Raw genomic sequence first — 16,203 nt, forward strand, 5'->3', positions numbered from 1 at the left:
CAACAGTGGAAACCTGGTAGTGGTGGGACTTGAACTGATAACCTTCTGATTACTAGTCCAGTACCAAATGTGAATGACTTAACTAAAGATCTTTGCTGAAAGGTCTGAGCACAGCTAAGCAGGGAGATGATCACATCTAAGCTCGGGTCACGTCTGACGCCACAATCCCAAATGCTGCAGTATTTAATGAATCACCTCACATGCATATTACCAACACTAATGAGCCAATCAAGACGGCAAGTCTGAGCAAGAGTGTCTGGCTTCAGCAGGTAACGCCCATCAACATTTTACACCATCACAAAGGAAAGAAGAAAACAGATTTACCATCTGATTTAACGAATATCATGTCATACTGATATTCATAAATGAAATGAATGCAGAAGAAATGAGAAATGTAGTACTGACCTCTGACCTCTGTGACAGTGAGACTGGAACAGAATGCAGTATGCAAAATGCCTGTCTGACACATCAAAACATACTTCTGATCTTATTGTACTTTTAAGTGTAGCACTACTGCCCTTCCATACACAAACATCCCACGTAAACACCAGACCACCACGACGTTTAGCCCACACGACCCACACAGTCAGCACAGCACCAGAACCCCAGCAGACCGGACCAGCACACTCCAGCTGATCGGAACAGGACCAGGGCAGTGGTAACCATGATGACCTGCACAGCTTATGCACTTCTCTAACTTACGTAAGAAAATAAAGAATACCAGGGATGGAATATTAATATATAGAAGGAACACATATAGAGAAGTCACACTTACATGATGCAAGACGTATGCACTTGGGAAGGAAGACTGTAACAGGAGAGAATTATTTATTCCTGACATAACAGTCCACAAGGCAATGCTACCGTACAGGAGAGTTCATGAGACTACACATGCAGCAGGCGGAGCAGACTGGTCTGTAGGACTCTTCTCCTGGTGGTAGGGGCACAATGTTCGTCCCCCCCAGCTCTGACAAGCCCCCTCTTGACTCCTAAACACTTTCTTGCCGTTTCATAGTAAAAGTGGGTCAATATCTCCGTGGCTTGCCTCACCCAGATATGAATGAAAAATATTTGGTTTTCACTTCCACTGCAAACAAATTTTTCAGGAACTGTTGAGGCAGAAAGTGCAATAGGTTAGCAGAGGGAATAATGTGTAATTTAGCCAAGAATGTCCTGGTTTTGGCCGTGACAGTATTTATAGGTCGACACTTCTGATTACATCTGTCAGCACAGTTTAAGAACGATGAAGATGATTGCAGGCTAGCAGACCAAAGCCCAACATTTAGAGTGAAACTGGCTGCTTAGAAGGCGTGTGATATAATATCCACACATCAGACACCTCCATCACCAGACCTCCATCACCAGACCCCCATCACCAGACCCCATTCCCAAGACGTTATATACAGAACGTTCCTGTCTGGTCATGCCAAGCGCAGAGCTCTCAATAAGAGAAGCAATGTAAACAGAGTTAACACAAACGAACCAACAAACTCTTCTGAAGGATTAAACGAGATAAACATTTACCTCTCCAAAAGAATCCAAAATAAAACAAAGAATTAATGATAAACACAGCCACACAGTGAAAGCAGAGAGTTGTAGCCCCGCTAACACTGCACCCGCCATAGAAGGCCGTCACACCACAATTCTCCAAATGGCTTAACAACACAGTTTACTTCTTTTAAACCAGCCTCAAAGTCATTTGTTCATACTGGTTATAAATTTATCTGTGAAAAGTTTGCACAATAAGGGACAACTGCTGTTCTCCATAAAACCCCTATAAACTCTGGTAAGGACAGGAGCTGTGGGTGGATTTCACAAGCATTCCCTTGGGTAAGTGAAAATCTCCAGTCTTACAGTTGTAGACAGGTCTGCTCTCTCCCTCTCTCTTTCTCTCTCTCTCTCCCTCTGCCTCTCCCTCTCTTTCTCCCTCTCCCTCTCTCTCTCTCTCTCTCCCTCTCCCTTTCTCTCTCTCTCTCTCTCTCTCTCTCTCTCCCGGGAATACATGTTCGTCACAAGGCTTAATGCAGTTTAATACTCAGAAGGAGAGAGAACTAAAAAGAGAGGGATAGAGAGAGAAAGATGGAGAGAGAGATAGAGAGGGAGAGAGATGGAGAGGGGGGGACAGGGGGAGAGAAGGAGAGAATGGCACATCAAACTCTCACTGGGCCTCCGTAGGTCTGTGATAAATCTCCCCTCTGTGAGCAGCTCTCATCCTAATGCACATGGAGTGAAACACATGACCCTTCATCGACCCCCGCGGGACTGACCCCTGCCAGGGCAGGACCGGCCAAGCTTACTTCACAGAAGGACTCTAGAGGAACAAACTCATCCATCACGTTCTGTAGCCACCAGTCTGGGACTGAGCAGAAGTGTCTTAAGAGGAGGGTGTCTGGTTCAGCCAGTCTGGACACACTGCTGAGTCGCAGACACACACTCTCAGCACACTCCTGCGTGCAAGCGCGAGTTCAAATGGATCCCTCACTACCAGCAGCCTGGCAGCCAGACGCCTCCCAGACATTCGTCTTTAGGAGTTGTTTCGTGGGACAGAAGCACTTTGTGCAGAAGTTTCCAAAACTGAAGCCAAACTGTAAGACAAATGTCATCATCAGAAATCTGTCCTCAACATCCACCCAGATTAAGATGGTGTCTGAACATCCGTCCAGGTGAAGATGGTGTGTTAATTCTCTGTGGAGTGGGAAAGGTCCCAACCCAACTGGACCAACCCACAGGAAATACACACACACACACACACACACACACCAGGCAGTAGCGGGAGCATTACTTACCCACTCTGAAGTTGGGTGCGGTGAGCGTGTCTGTGGTGTGACCATTCTCGCTGATGAGGGTGGTGGTGTTGCCCTTCTCACAGATGTTGTGGCATCGTCCACTGCTGCAGGATACCTTGCAGATGGTGGGCGTGAAGACCACCTTGATCCGGCCGGTGTGGTTCCCCGCTGCAGACACACACAAGGACAGGAAGAGGAGGAGGACAGCAAGGTCAGGACAGGTCAGCTGGCTGGAGGGCATGGCTCAGAACCCCAACTCTCAGACACTCTGCCTGTACTTCACACACTTGTTAGCGCTCTCTCTCTCTCTCTCTCGGCACTGGGGAGCATATGAAGGAATGACAGATCAGCCTGGGGGAAGGTGGACGGGTGCAGGAGGAGGAGAGAGAACACGTCTGGCCTGTCTAGTGCTGGTGCCACTGCCCCCTCGACACTCCAACCACCTCCCCTCCCCTCCCCTCCTCTTCCTCTCAGACCCTTTTTGTACCAGTGTGTGTACAGCCTCTTCAAGACAAGGATGGAAAGATGCGTCAGAGAAAGAAATGCAGAGAGAAAGCATGAGTGAAAAAGAGAGAAAGAGTGAAAGAGAAAGAGAGTGAAAGAGAATAAAAGGAAAAAAGAGAGAGGGAGAGAGACAGAGAGAAAGAGAGAGTGAAAGAGAGGGAGAGAGAAACAGAGAGAGAGAAAGAGAGAGAAAGTTAAAACACTCAGCAACCAGAACACTGGGGTATGTTTTTCATGAAGTCAGAATTTCCTCTGTGTGTGTGTTTGTGTGTGTGTGTGTAATGCTGTGCACTATCATGCATTTTGCTCTTAGCCTACCCAGGGCATGGCACTCATGGCACTCTCTCCTCTGCCCACTCACCTACTCCTGTCTGCACCCACCAAATACATCCACACCCAGTCTCACACACACACACACACACACACACACACACACACACACACACACACACACACTCACACACTTTCCCACATTCACACAACCAGACACTCATTGAGATTGACTGGAAAGAAGAAGAAAACTTCACACTTCACCATTCTGAGAAATGGCCATGAACACACCTCCATTGCTGTCCTTTCACTGTGAGAGATGGAGAAAATCATTCCTACTGGGCCAGGAGGATCTAGTGAAGGATCTAGTGAAGGATCCAATGAAGGATCTAATGAAGGATCTAGTGAGGGATCTAGTGAAGGATCTAGTGAAGGATCTAATGAAGGATCTAGTGAGGGATCTAATGAAGGATCTAGTGAAGGATCTAATGATGGACCTAGTGATGGATTTAATGATGGATCTAGTGAAGGATCTAGTGATGGATCTAGTGAAGGATCTAGTGAAGGATCTAGTGAAGGATCTAATGAAGGATCTAGTGAGGGATCTAATGAAGGATCTAGTGAAGGATCTAATGATGGACCTAGTGATGGATTTAATGATGGATCTAGTGAAGGATCTAGTGATGGATCTAGTGAAGGATCTAGTGAAGGATCTCTTTTTTCTCCTTTCTTCCCTCCTTTTTTTGTTCTCCTTTACTTTTTCACTCTCCTACCTTCTACCTTTCCTTTAACTTGCTCCTATTACATCACCCTCTCTTTCCTTCATGTGCTCTCTCTCTGAGTGGAGGATTGATTGTGATGGTGTATGGCAGTGATTCTGTCCATATGGAAGGAGGCCAGTTGAGACCTCTGCAGATATTACACAGATATCAAATCACACACACACACACAAACACACACGCACACGCACGCACGCACACACGCACACACACACGCACACACACACGCACACGGGAGCTCCCTGGGCTTCTTAGCTTAAGAGTGATTTGCCCAGGTGTTTATGCATGAATGCAAGTCTGGTTCTCACTCTGTGTGTGTGTGTGTGTGTGTTTGTGCGTGCGCACGTTCCTGTGTATGTTTGTTTATCAGTGTATGTGTGTGTATGTGTGAGCCACAGTACAGAGACAAACAGACATGTCTTAGCACCCCCCCCCCCCCCCCACACACACACATCAAGACACTTGAAGAACTATTCTGAGGTCTTAGTCTTTACCAAACATCCTATCAGATGTTCAGAGATGGTACAATCATCTGGCCTGGTTCTGGTCTACATGCTCCTTGCCAACCCTGCGCCACTGGACATTGTCATGGCAACCTGGCAGAGCCCTGTTCCAGAGACTGAAGACCAACTAAACTATTTCACACTGAAAGTGCAACTTTGAAAAATGTGATTTCAAAGAGCTCTGATTATTAAATAGCTTTAAGATTTACATTTCATTTTTGCTTTCTACATGTTTCAAATTTGTTCCTTCATAATAGTTAGAATATTTCTATGATAGTGCTGACTGAATATGGCGTTTGAGTTTAACAGTGCTGTTTACATTTAAACAAGACTCCTGAAATCACTGAGGGTTAGGACCACAGATGACTCTCATGACCATGACACACTGTCTCAGAGATGATAGTGAGGAACTGCAGACAGATAGACTGCTGCTGTTTAGTTCAACCCAGTGCCTTCTCTTCCATCCTGAAGTTTCCGTTAAAGCCAATTTGGACATTTAAAGTATAGTGTGTGTGTGACCTTCCTTCCATAAGCCAGCTTGTCTATAACCCTGTCTACAATACGGCAGTCAGAGTGCAGTGTGATGCAGGCTGACTGGTGTTAGGGCATCATGTGTATGGGGAGATCATTACACACACACACACACACACACACGCATGCACGCACATACGCACGCACGCACGCACGCACATAAGCACGCACATGCGCACACATATGCACACAAGCACATACACACACATATACGCACAAAAACACAATACACACAAGCACATTCAAACACACATAAATGTGTGCACATGTATGCACACATATGTACAAACACACAAGCACACACAAACACACACTACATGCACATGCGCCCCCCCCCCCCCCCCCCCCCCCCCACACACACATACAGCTTTAACTCTTTGCCAGTTACAGCTACAAAGGATCATTCCACTGTATGGAACTTTTTTTTTAATGATTAAATAATCTTTCCTGCTTTCTAAAACACCCCCACCCCTACACACACACACACACACACACCCCCACACACACACTTTCTCTTCTTACCCCTCCATACACAGGTCTTCAGGGGCAGGCGTCTACCCTAGCTGCTACTGATGCACTTCAACTGTTGAACTGAGATACCCTTGCATCTGTGTGTGTGTGTGTGTGTGTGTGTGTGTGTGTGTGTGTGTGTGTGTGTGTGTGTGCGCGCGCGCACGTAAGTGTGTGTACAACACAGCCCTCCTCTGCAGAGAATGATTAATCATGCATATTTTATCTCCAAAGAATTGCTTCCTGAAGAAAGTTAAACATCTGCAAAGAACTGAAGCCACATTGTGTGTTGCATCCTGACCCCTGACCCCTCACCCCTTCTCTAAAGAGTAAAGAAGTTTGGTCCACTGACCCTCTCACTCTGTCCATTCTCTTGTGACCTGCCCTGAGAGGAGGTCTCAGAGCTGGAGGTTTGTGGACCACAGCAGTTTACACAAGAGTCTCACATAATCCTGAATCACCCTTAAGGCTGCTACGGATTAATCCTGAGTCATCCCCTACTGTTTCGTCAGTACTAAGATTCTGAGCACAGTGTCACCACATGCTGGAAATTTGGATGGCGGAACTCAGCAATGCACAGCAACCTAGCAACCCGGCATGGGAGAGGAGACGTGAGGAGAGGGGAGCAGAGGTGCTGACCGTGGAGGATCTGCTGTCCGGCGGTGAGGGGAATGCTACGCTCTGGTGTTTGTCCCATGCCATGCGTGTGTGTGTGGAACAGCTTCGGCTTAAAGACAAACTTTTGGCTTTTGCCTTGGTGCATCGTCATGGATACAGGTGGCTGGACACTGTATGAGGAGAGAACACACACACACACACACACACACACCAAAAAGTTACTCAATAGTTTCCAAACCTTCCCTCTCTCTCTCTTTTATTTAAAGATATATTCATGTACTCATTTCTCACGTACATATTTCACTTTGATTCTCTGCTGGCCGAGGAAGCAGTTGCAGGTGTGAACACATTAGCAGGTTCATTAAAGCAGCGTTAGGGAAGTGAACACAAACCCCATCATTTGTCACACCATCATTTGGGTGCAAAACTGCTTGTGCATGCACACACACACACACACACACACACACACACACACACACACACACACACACACACACACACACATACATACACGCATGTGTGCGCACCCCTCCCCCCCAAATTTATGCTCTCGTGTAGGTGAACCATGAAGGTCTTGTCGAGTTCAATCTAAAGAGAGACTCAAACACACTGTGTTCCTGCCCTGGGGGACGAGGCCATGTGTGTGTGTGTGTGTGTGGTGTAACGTGTGTGTGGATGTGGTGTGTAGTGTGTTTGCGTGTGGTGTGCGTGTGTGTGTGCGTGTGCGCGTGTGTGGTGTGTGGTGTCGTGTGTATGTGTGTGTCTGTGCGTGTGTGTGTGCATGCGCATGTGTGTGTGTGTGTGTGTGTGTGTATGTGTGGTGTGTATGTGTGTGTGGTGTGTGCGTGCAGTCTCTTATCCTCTTCCTCTCGGCTGCCTCACATGGCACCAGAACATCACAGATCCTTCAACCTGTTCCTGACACCGGACCATGTAGAAACACACATGCAGGGAGACTAACACACACACACTCATACACACGTGTACACACACACACACACACACACACACACACACACACACACACACACACACACATATACACACAAACATTTGCAGGCAGGCACATGCACTTTAACATAAATACAGGCACATGCACTCACACACATATACACACATGCACTTATTCCATATCCCAAGGTCATCTTGTCACTTGATTTTTGAAGGAGTTTGTTTGTTTTCCTAATGGCTCAAACATTCCAAACCAAACTTCACACAGGTGGAGCTTAGATGATGGGCAACACAGAGGAAGACAACGCAATGTGCAGTACAATCTCAGGGCTACACACTGGCATATATACTGGCAAATATACTGGAATATATTGGCATATATATATATATATATATATATATATATATATATATATATATATATATATATATATATATATATATATATATATATACTGGCATACATATACTGGCATATATACTGGTATACATACTGGCAAATATACTGGAATATATTGGCATATATACTGGCATACATATACTGGCATACATACTGGCATATATACTGGCAAATACACTGGAATATATTGGCATATATATACTGGCATACATATACTGGCATACATACTGGCAAATATACTGGAATATATTGGCATATATATACTGGCACACATATACTGGCATACATATACTGGCAAATATACTGGAATATATTGGCATATATATACTGGCATACATGTACTGGCACATATACTGGCATACATTCTGGCATATGCATACTGGCATACATAATGGCCCATATACTGGCATATATACTGGCACATATACTGGCATATGCATACTGGCATATATACTGGCATACATAATGGCCCTTATACTGGCATACATACTGGCATATGCATATTGGCATATATACTGGCATACATATTGGCATACATACTGGCACACATACTGGCATACATATACTGGCACATATATTGGCATGTATACTGGCATACATACTGGCAGACTGGTAGGGTCACTGGTAGGGTTACTGGTAGGATTACTGGTAGGTCACTAGTAGATCACTAGTAGGTTACTGGTAGGTCACTAGTAGATCACTAGTAGGTTACTGGTAGGTCACTGGTAGGAATGCCATCGGGCCACTGAAGTTGAGATCTACATAACCGGTATAGCTGAGGATACAGACACAACACAGCCCTGCTGTCCCCATGGCAACAATGTCCAATGGAGCACGATGACAAAAACAAAAAGTATGGAGAAGCAACTTCACAATCTTACCATCTTCCTGTCATTCCATTTCTCTCTACAGATGCTCTGGGGTGATTTAATTTCTAGTGTCTGCCTGCACTGTGCCTGTCTGATGTAATATTCTTAAACTAAAAGAGAAGCCAAGGGCCATGTCTCTCTCTCCCTGTCTCTTTCCTTCGCTCTCTCTCTCCCTCTCCATCTCTCTCTCTCTATTCTGCGTCTCTGTCGTGTTTACCCTCTCTCTCTCTCTCTCTCCCTCTCTCTCCCTCTCTCCAGAGACAAACAGTACCTGATGCCAAAGTCGTCAGCATATCTCTGTATGCCAGGCATGGGCAGTGCCACGCCAACCTGGCATCAGACCCACACTAAAGAGCTGGAGCTGAGTCAAAGAACAACTCCTCTGAGTTCTCAAAACCGAAAGATAACAGAGACACAGGTACACAAATTGGCTCTGTATGCCTGTCTGGACAATTGCCTGCATCTTTCTGCCCCCCACGCACCCCCCGCCCCGCCCACACACACACACACACACACACACACTCACACACACACACACACACACACACACACACTGTGCTGTCAGACAGGGCAGGTTTCAGTTACAAATATTTTTCAGAGAAGTGAATGCAAATGCAGACACACATGCTAAAACACACAGAGCGAGAAAGAGAGAGAGAGAGAGACACACACAGAGAGAGTGAGAGAGAGAAAGAGAGAGAGAGAGACACACAGAGAGAGTGAGAGAGGGACTGGACTGAAACACAGTAGGTATATACAGTACAGATCTACAGGTGGTGTGTGCAGAGATGCAGCCTGACTAAGAGCTGCATGAAAAACTGATGAATCACAGAGGTTGCTACTGTCTCAACCTCTCTGTCTGAACCGCTCTGTCTCAACCACTCGGTCCGAACCACTCTGTCTGAGATGCTCTGTCCGAGACGCTATGTCTCAACTGCTCTGTCTGAGACGGTCTGTCCGGACTGCTCTGTCTGAGATGCAGACTGACCTGCTACGCTGAACCAATTAGGCATTCTGATAAAGCAGATATGAAGAAGAGACCCAGGAGTAGTCAGGAACTCCACTGTTAGGAGCCTTCGCAAGACGTGTTTGGTAATACATGTTCGGTAATAGACGTGTTTGGTAATACATGTGTTTTGTAATAGATGCACTTGGTAAGACGTGTTTGATAATATATGCATTTGGTAATAGATGTGTTTGGTAATACATGTGTTTGGTAGTAAAGGTGCTTTGTAATACATGTGTTTGATAAAGGTGTTTGGTAATACATGTGTTTGGCAATAGATGTGTTTTGTCCACTGGGCCTTTGTATGACTTGCCTACACTAAGGCCAGCAGGAAACCTGCGTTAGCCAATGTGAAGTCTGGCTGGTACCTACAGGTCCAACATAAGTCATGCTGGTCCAAGACTGGTCTGAGCACTGAACATCACAGTGAGCTATCACACCCCACAACACCCTAGTACAGCCTATACACAGAATAGTGAACTATCACACCCCACAACACCCTAGTACAGCCTATACACAGAATAGTGAACTATCACACCCCACAAACCCAGTAAAGCTTGAAATACAGAATAGTGAACTATTACACCCCACAACACCCTAATACAGCCTAAACACAGAATAGTGAAATATGACACCCCACAACACCCCAGTACAGCCTGAAATACAGAATAGTGAACTATTACACCCCACAACACCACAGTACAGCCTAAACACATCACAGATCTACTCTACTAAAAATAAATAGGAAAGGTACACAACACTAAAAATATATGAGAGACAGGCGAAGTTTTCTTTATTAAACTTAACTATAACTGGAACAAATGCCAAGTTACCCCACCAAACCTTCTCACTGGGGACGATGTGGTTAGCTCATGAGCCCTGTCTGTGTTACAGGTAGGAGTTGCAGGTGCGTGTTACAAGCAGATGTTACAGGCGGGAATTGCAGGTGCGTCTACATCTCAGCGGTGGGATCATTTTCAGAATAAAGGCTAACAGTGAGAACAGCTGACTCTGCTGGGTAACGAGGATCAGCCCACAACACCCACCATCCAGTTACCAGGCAACACCTCACCCCTGCCCAACCCCCCACCCCTATCAAGCCCCCCTCCCCTGTCTAACCCCCCCAGCCCTGTCTATAGCTCTGCTACTGGTGAGTCAGTACATGGCTGGACTTGAAAACTCTCCAGCGATATACTGCATTCAGAGGTCACATTCACCAAACACCTTTGACAGAGTTTCACACACCATCAGCTGCGGCGTCCATACGTGACTGTGGTCTATAGCAGAACAAACAGATTATGAAAGATGAAAGTCTGTTGAATATTTCATTACAGAAGAGAAGAAACCATTCACCCTCTAAAACATGCTGATGATCTTAGAACAACACTTTCAGTCTACCCTACCCTATACCAGTATACTCTATACCAGTCTGCCCTATACCAGTCTATCCTATAGGAGTCTACCATATCCTAGTCTACCCTATACCAGTCTAGCCTATCCTAGTCTACCCTATCCTAATCTACCCTATACCAGTCTACTCTATACCAGTCTACCCTATACCAGTGTACCCTAAACCAGTGTACCCTATAGGAGTCTACCATATCCTAGTCTACCCTATAACAGTCTACTCTATACCAGTGTACCCTATACCAGTCTAGCCTATCCTAGTCTACCCTATCCTAATCTACCCTATACCAGTCTACCCCATATCAGTGTACACTATACCAGTCTACTCTATACCAGTGTATACTATAGCTGCCTACTCTATACCAGTCTACCCTATACCAGTCTACTCTATACCAGTGTACCCTAAACCAGTGTACCCTATAGGAGTCTACCATATCCTAGTCTACCCTATACCAGTGTACACTATACCAGTCTACTCTATACCAGTGTACCCTATACCAGTCTAGTCTATCCTAGTCTACCCTATCCTAATCTACCCTATACCAGTGTAATCTATACCAGTCTACCCTATATCAGTGTCCACTATACCAGTCCACTCTATACCAGTCTACCCTATACCAGTGTACCCTAAACCAGTGTACCCTATAGGAGTCTACCATATCCTAGTCTACCCTATAACAGTCTACTCTATACCAGTGTACCCTATACCAGTCTAGCCTATCCTAGTCTACCCTATCCTAATCTACCCTATACCAGTCTACCCCATATCAGTGTACACTATACCAGTCTACTCTATACCAGTGTATACTATAGCTGCCTACTCTATACCAGTCTACTCTATACCAGTGTACCCTAAACCAGTGTACCCTATAGGAGTCTACCATATCCTAGTCTACCCTATACCAGTGTACACTATACCAGTCTACTCTATACCAGTGTACCCTATACCAGTCTAGTCTATCCTAGTCTACCCTATCCTAATCTACCCTATACCAGTGTAATCTATACCAGTCTACCCTATATCAGTGTCCACTATACCAGTCCACTCTATACCAGTCTACCCTATATCAGTGTACACTATCCTAGTCTACCCTATACCAGTCTACCCTACACCAGTCCACCCAATATCAGTGTACCCTATACCAGTCTACCCTATATCAGTGTACACTATACCAGTCTACTCTATACCAGTGTATACTATAGCAGCCTACTCTATACCAGTCTACCCTATACCAGTCTACCCTCTACCAGTCTACCCTATATCAGTGTACACCATACCAGTCTACTCTAAACCAGTGTACACTATACCAGTCTACCCAATAACAGTCTACCTTGTACCCTATACCAGTCTACCCTATCCTAGTCTACCCTATATCAGTGTACTCTTTAGCAGACTACTGCATTCAGAGGTCACATTCACCAAACACCTTTGACAGAGTTTCACACACCATCAGTTGCGGCGTCCATACATGACTGTGGGCTATAGCAGAACAAACAGATTATGAAAGATGAAAGTCTGTTGAATTTTTCATTACAGAGGAGAAGAAACCATTCACCCTATAAAACATGCTGATGATCTTAGAACAACACTTTCAGTCTACCCTACCCTATACCAGTATACTCTATACCAGTCTTCCCTATACCAGTCCTCCCTATAACAGTCTACTCTATACCAGTCAACCCTATACCAGTGTATACTATAGCAGCCTACTCTATACCAGTCTACTCTATACTAGTGTACCCTATACCAGTCTACCCTATATCAGTGTACACTATACCAGTCTATCTATATCAAGGTACACTATACCATTCTACACTAGACTAGTGTACCCTAAACCAGTCTACCCTTTATCAGTGTACACTATACCAGTCTACTCTATACCAGTGTACACTATACCAGTCTACCCTATACCAGTCTACCCTATATCAGTGTACACTATACCAGTCTACTCTATACCAGTGTACCCTAAACCAGTGTACCCTATAGGAGTCTACCATATCCTAGTCTACCCTATACCAGTCTACCCTATATCAGTGTACACTATACCAGTCTACCCTATACCAATCTGGCCTTTATCAGTCTACCCTATCCTTTTCTACCCTATACCAGTCTTCCCTATACCAGTCTACTCTATACCAGTCGACCCTATACCAGTGTATACCAGAGTAGCAGCCTACTCTATACTAGTGTACCCTATACCAGCCTACCCTATATCAGTGTACACTATACCAGTCTACCTATATCAAGGTACACTATACCAGTCTACTCTATACCAGTCTACTCTATACCAGTCAAAGCTATATCAGTGTACACTATACCAGTCTACTCTATACCAGTGTACACTATACCAGTCTACCCTATACCAGTCTACCCTATATCAGTGTACACTATGCCAGTCTACCCTATATTAGTGTACACTATACCAGTCTAGCCTTTATCAGTGTACACTATCCTAGTCTACCCTATACCAGTCTACTCTATACCAGTGTACCCTATAACAGTCTAAACTATACCAGTCTACCCTATATCAGTGTACACCATACCAGTCTACTCTATACCAGTGTACACTATACCAGTCTACCCTGTACCCTATACCAGTCTACCCTATACCAGTCTACCCTATACCAGTCTACCCTATATCAGTGTACTCTCTAGCAGACTACTGCATACAGAGGTCACATTCACCAAACACCTTTGACAGAGTTTCACACACCATCAGTTGCGGCGTCCATACGTGACTGTGGCCTATAGCAGAACAAACAGATTATGAAAGATGAAAGAATTTTTCATTACAGAGGAGAAGAAACCATTCACCCTCTAAAACATGCTGATGATCTTAGAACAACACTTTCAGTCTACCCTACCCTATACCAGTATACTCTATACCAGTCTACCCTATACCAGTCTACCCAATACCAGTGTACCCTAAACCAGTGTACCCTATAGGAGTCTACCATATCCTAGTCTACCCTATACCAGTCTACCCTATACCAGTGTACACTATACCAGTCTACTCTATACCAGTGTACCCTATACCAGTCTAGCCTATCCTAGTCTACTTTATCCTAATCTACCCTATACCAGTGTAATCTATACCAGTCTACCCTATATCAGTGCACACTATCCCAGTCCACCCTATACCAGTCTACCCTATATCGGTCTACTCTATACCAGTTTACGCTATATTAGTGTACACTACACCAGTCTACTCTATAGCAGTGAACACTATACCAGTCTACCGTATATCAGTGTACACTACACCAGTCTACTCTATACCAGTCTACCCTATACCAGTGTACCCTATCCTACTCTACCTTATACCAGTCTACTCTATACCAGTCTACCCTAAATCAGTCTATCCTATATTAGTGTACACTATACCAGTCTACTCTATACCAGTGTACACTATACCAGTCTACCCAATACACATAAGAATAAAATATGTGCACATTGTATATAGAAACTATATAACTGTATATAGAAACTATTGACATTGTTCCAGTGATTATTGCACAGTGTAACCAGTATTATAAACTTGCACAAAGTAGCTAGTTCAAGTTCAAGTTTCAAGTTTGGTTTATTCGTCACATACATAGTCATACACAGTATAACTTGCAGTGAAATGGTGGAGAGTGCTCTGTCCAAACTGAGAAAAAGAAAACATGGGTGCATAGAGAAAAATATATATATGCAAGATAAATATATATATTCTATGTATGTACAAAATATATTAACAATGTATGTACAATATATGTATATTATGATTATATACACAATGTACAATGTATATGGTTGGGTATATATGTACACAATCTACAGAATGTACAGATCCATTTTGTATAATAACATATCTACAGTTGTTGTGTAACAAGGTAGTTGAGAATAAATCTATATATACAGATGTACAGATATACAGTTATGTTACATGGTGGTGGTGGTCCCCACAGTTTATCAGTTTCCCTCATATGAAGATGGGGGTGTGGGTTATAAATAGTGATCATAATAGTTCTATGTTTCTAGGTATAAAGTAAAATAAAATAAATGTGGTGTGTATTGTTAAAGGGAGTTGAGTAGTCTAATGGCCTGTGGGAAGAAGCTCTTGTAAAGTCTGGGCAGTCTTGCATCATATGCAGCAGTAACGTTTACCAGAGGGCAGAAGGCTGAAGAGTCCATGGTCAGGATGGGTGAGCTCCCTAACCATCTTGGAGGCTTTGCTGAGGCAGCGTGACAGGTTCAAGTTCAGTTTATTTGTCACATACATAGTCATACACAGTATAACTCGCAGTGAAATGGTTGAGAGTGCTCTGTCAAAACTGAGGAAAAGAAAACAGGGGTGCTTAGAGAAATATATATTCTATATATATACAAAAATATATTAACAATGTATGTACAATATATGTATATTATGTTTATATACACAATGTACAATGTATATGGTTGTGTGTATATGTATGTACACAATGTACAGAATGTACAGATCCATTTTGTAGAATAACATATTTACAGTTTTTATGTTACAAGGTAATTGAATATATATATATATATATATATATATATACAGTTACATGGTGGTGGTGGTCCCCACAGTTTATCAGTTTCCTTGATTCAGGGCCCGAATGGCCTGTGGGAAGAAGCTCCTCTTCCGTCTCTCTGTCTTGGTCTTCAGGGAGCGAAAGCGCCTCCCTGACCTCAACAGAGAGAAGAGCCTATTGTTGGGATGGGTGGGGTCCTTCACAATCCTCCTGGCCTTGGTCTGGCACCACTTGTAGTAGATTGTCTGCAGGTCAGGAAGTTCCGTGTAAGTGATGCACTCTGCTGAACGCATTACCCTTTGGAGTGCTTGTCTGTCCTGCTTGGTGCTATTCCCAAACCAGACTGTGATGTTCCCCGTGAGGATGCTCTCGATAGTGCAGGTGTAGAAGTTCCGCAGTACCTTGGAGGGCAGTCTGAAGTCTCTTAGGCGTCTGAGGTGGTAAAGACGCTGACGAGCCTTCTTTGCCAGGGAGTTGGTATGGCGGGACCAGGACAGGTCCTGCGAAATGTGAACACCAAGGTACTTGAAACTATC

The 16,203-nt window shown here is 44.3% G+C and overlaps 1 protein-coding gene across 1 annotated transcript in view; it reads right to left on the reverse strand.

Moving 5' to 3' along the window:
- ltbp1 (latent transforming growth factor beta binding protein 1) overlaps positions 1-16,203 on the reverse strand; it is a 124,007-nt gene that overhangs the window by 65,449 nt on the left and 42,355 nt on the right. Inside the window, 2 exon segments of the mRNA XM_035532542.1 lie at positions 2,787-2,954; positions 6,523-6,671. Of these exon segments, the coding sequence (XP_035388435.1) occupies positions 2,787-2,954; positions 6,523-6,671 (317 nt within the window).

The sequence above is a fragment of the Electrophorus electricus genome, chromosome 13 (assembly GCF_013358815.1).
Source record: "Electrophorus electricus isolate fEleEle1 chromosome 13, fEleEle1.pri, whole genome shotgun sequence".
Classification (NCBI taxonomy): Eukaryota; Metazoa; Chordata; class Actinopteri; order Gymnotiformes; family Gymnotidae; genus Electrophorus; species Electrophorus electricus.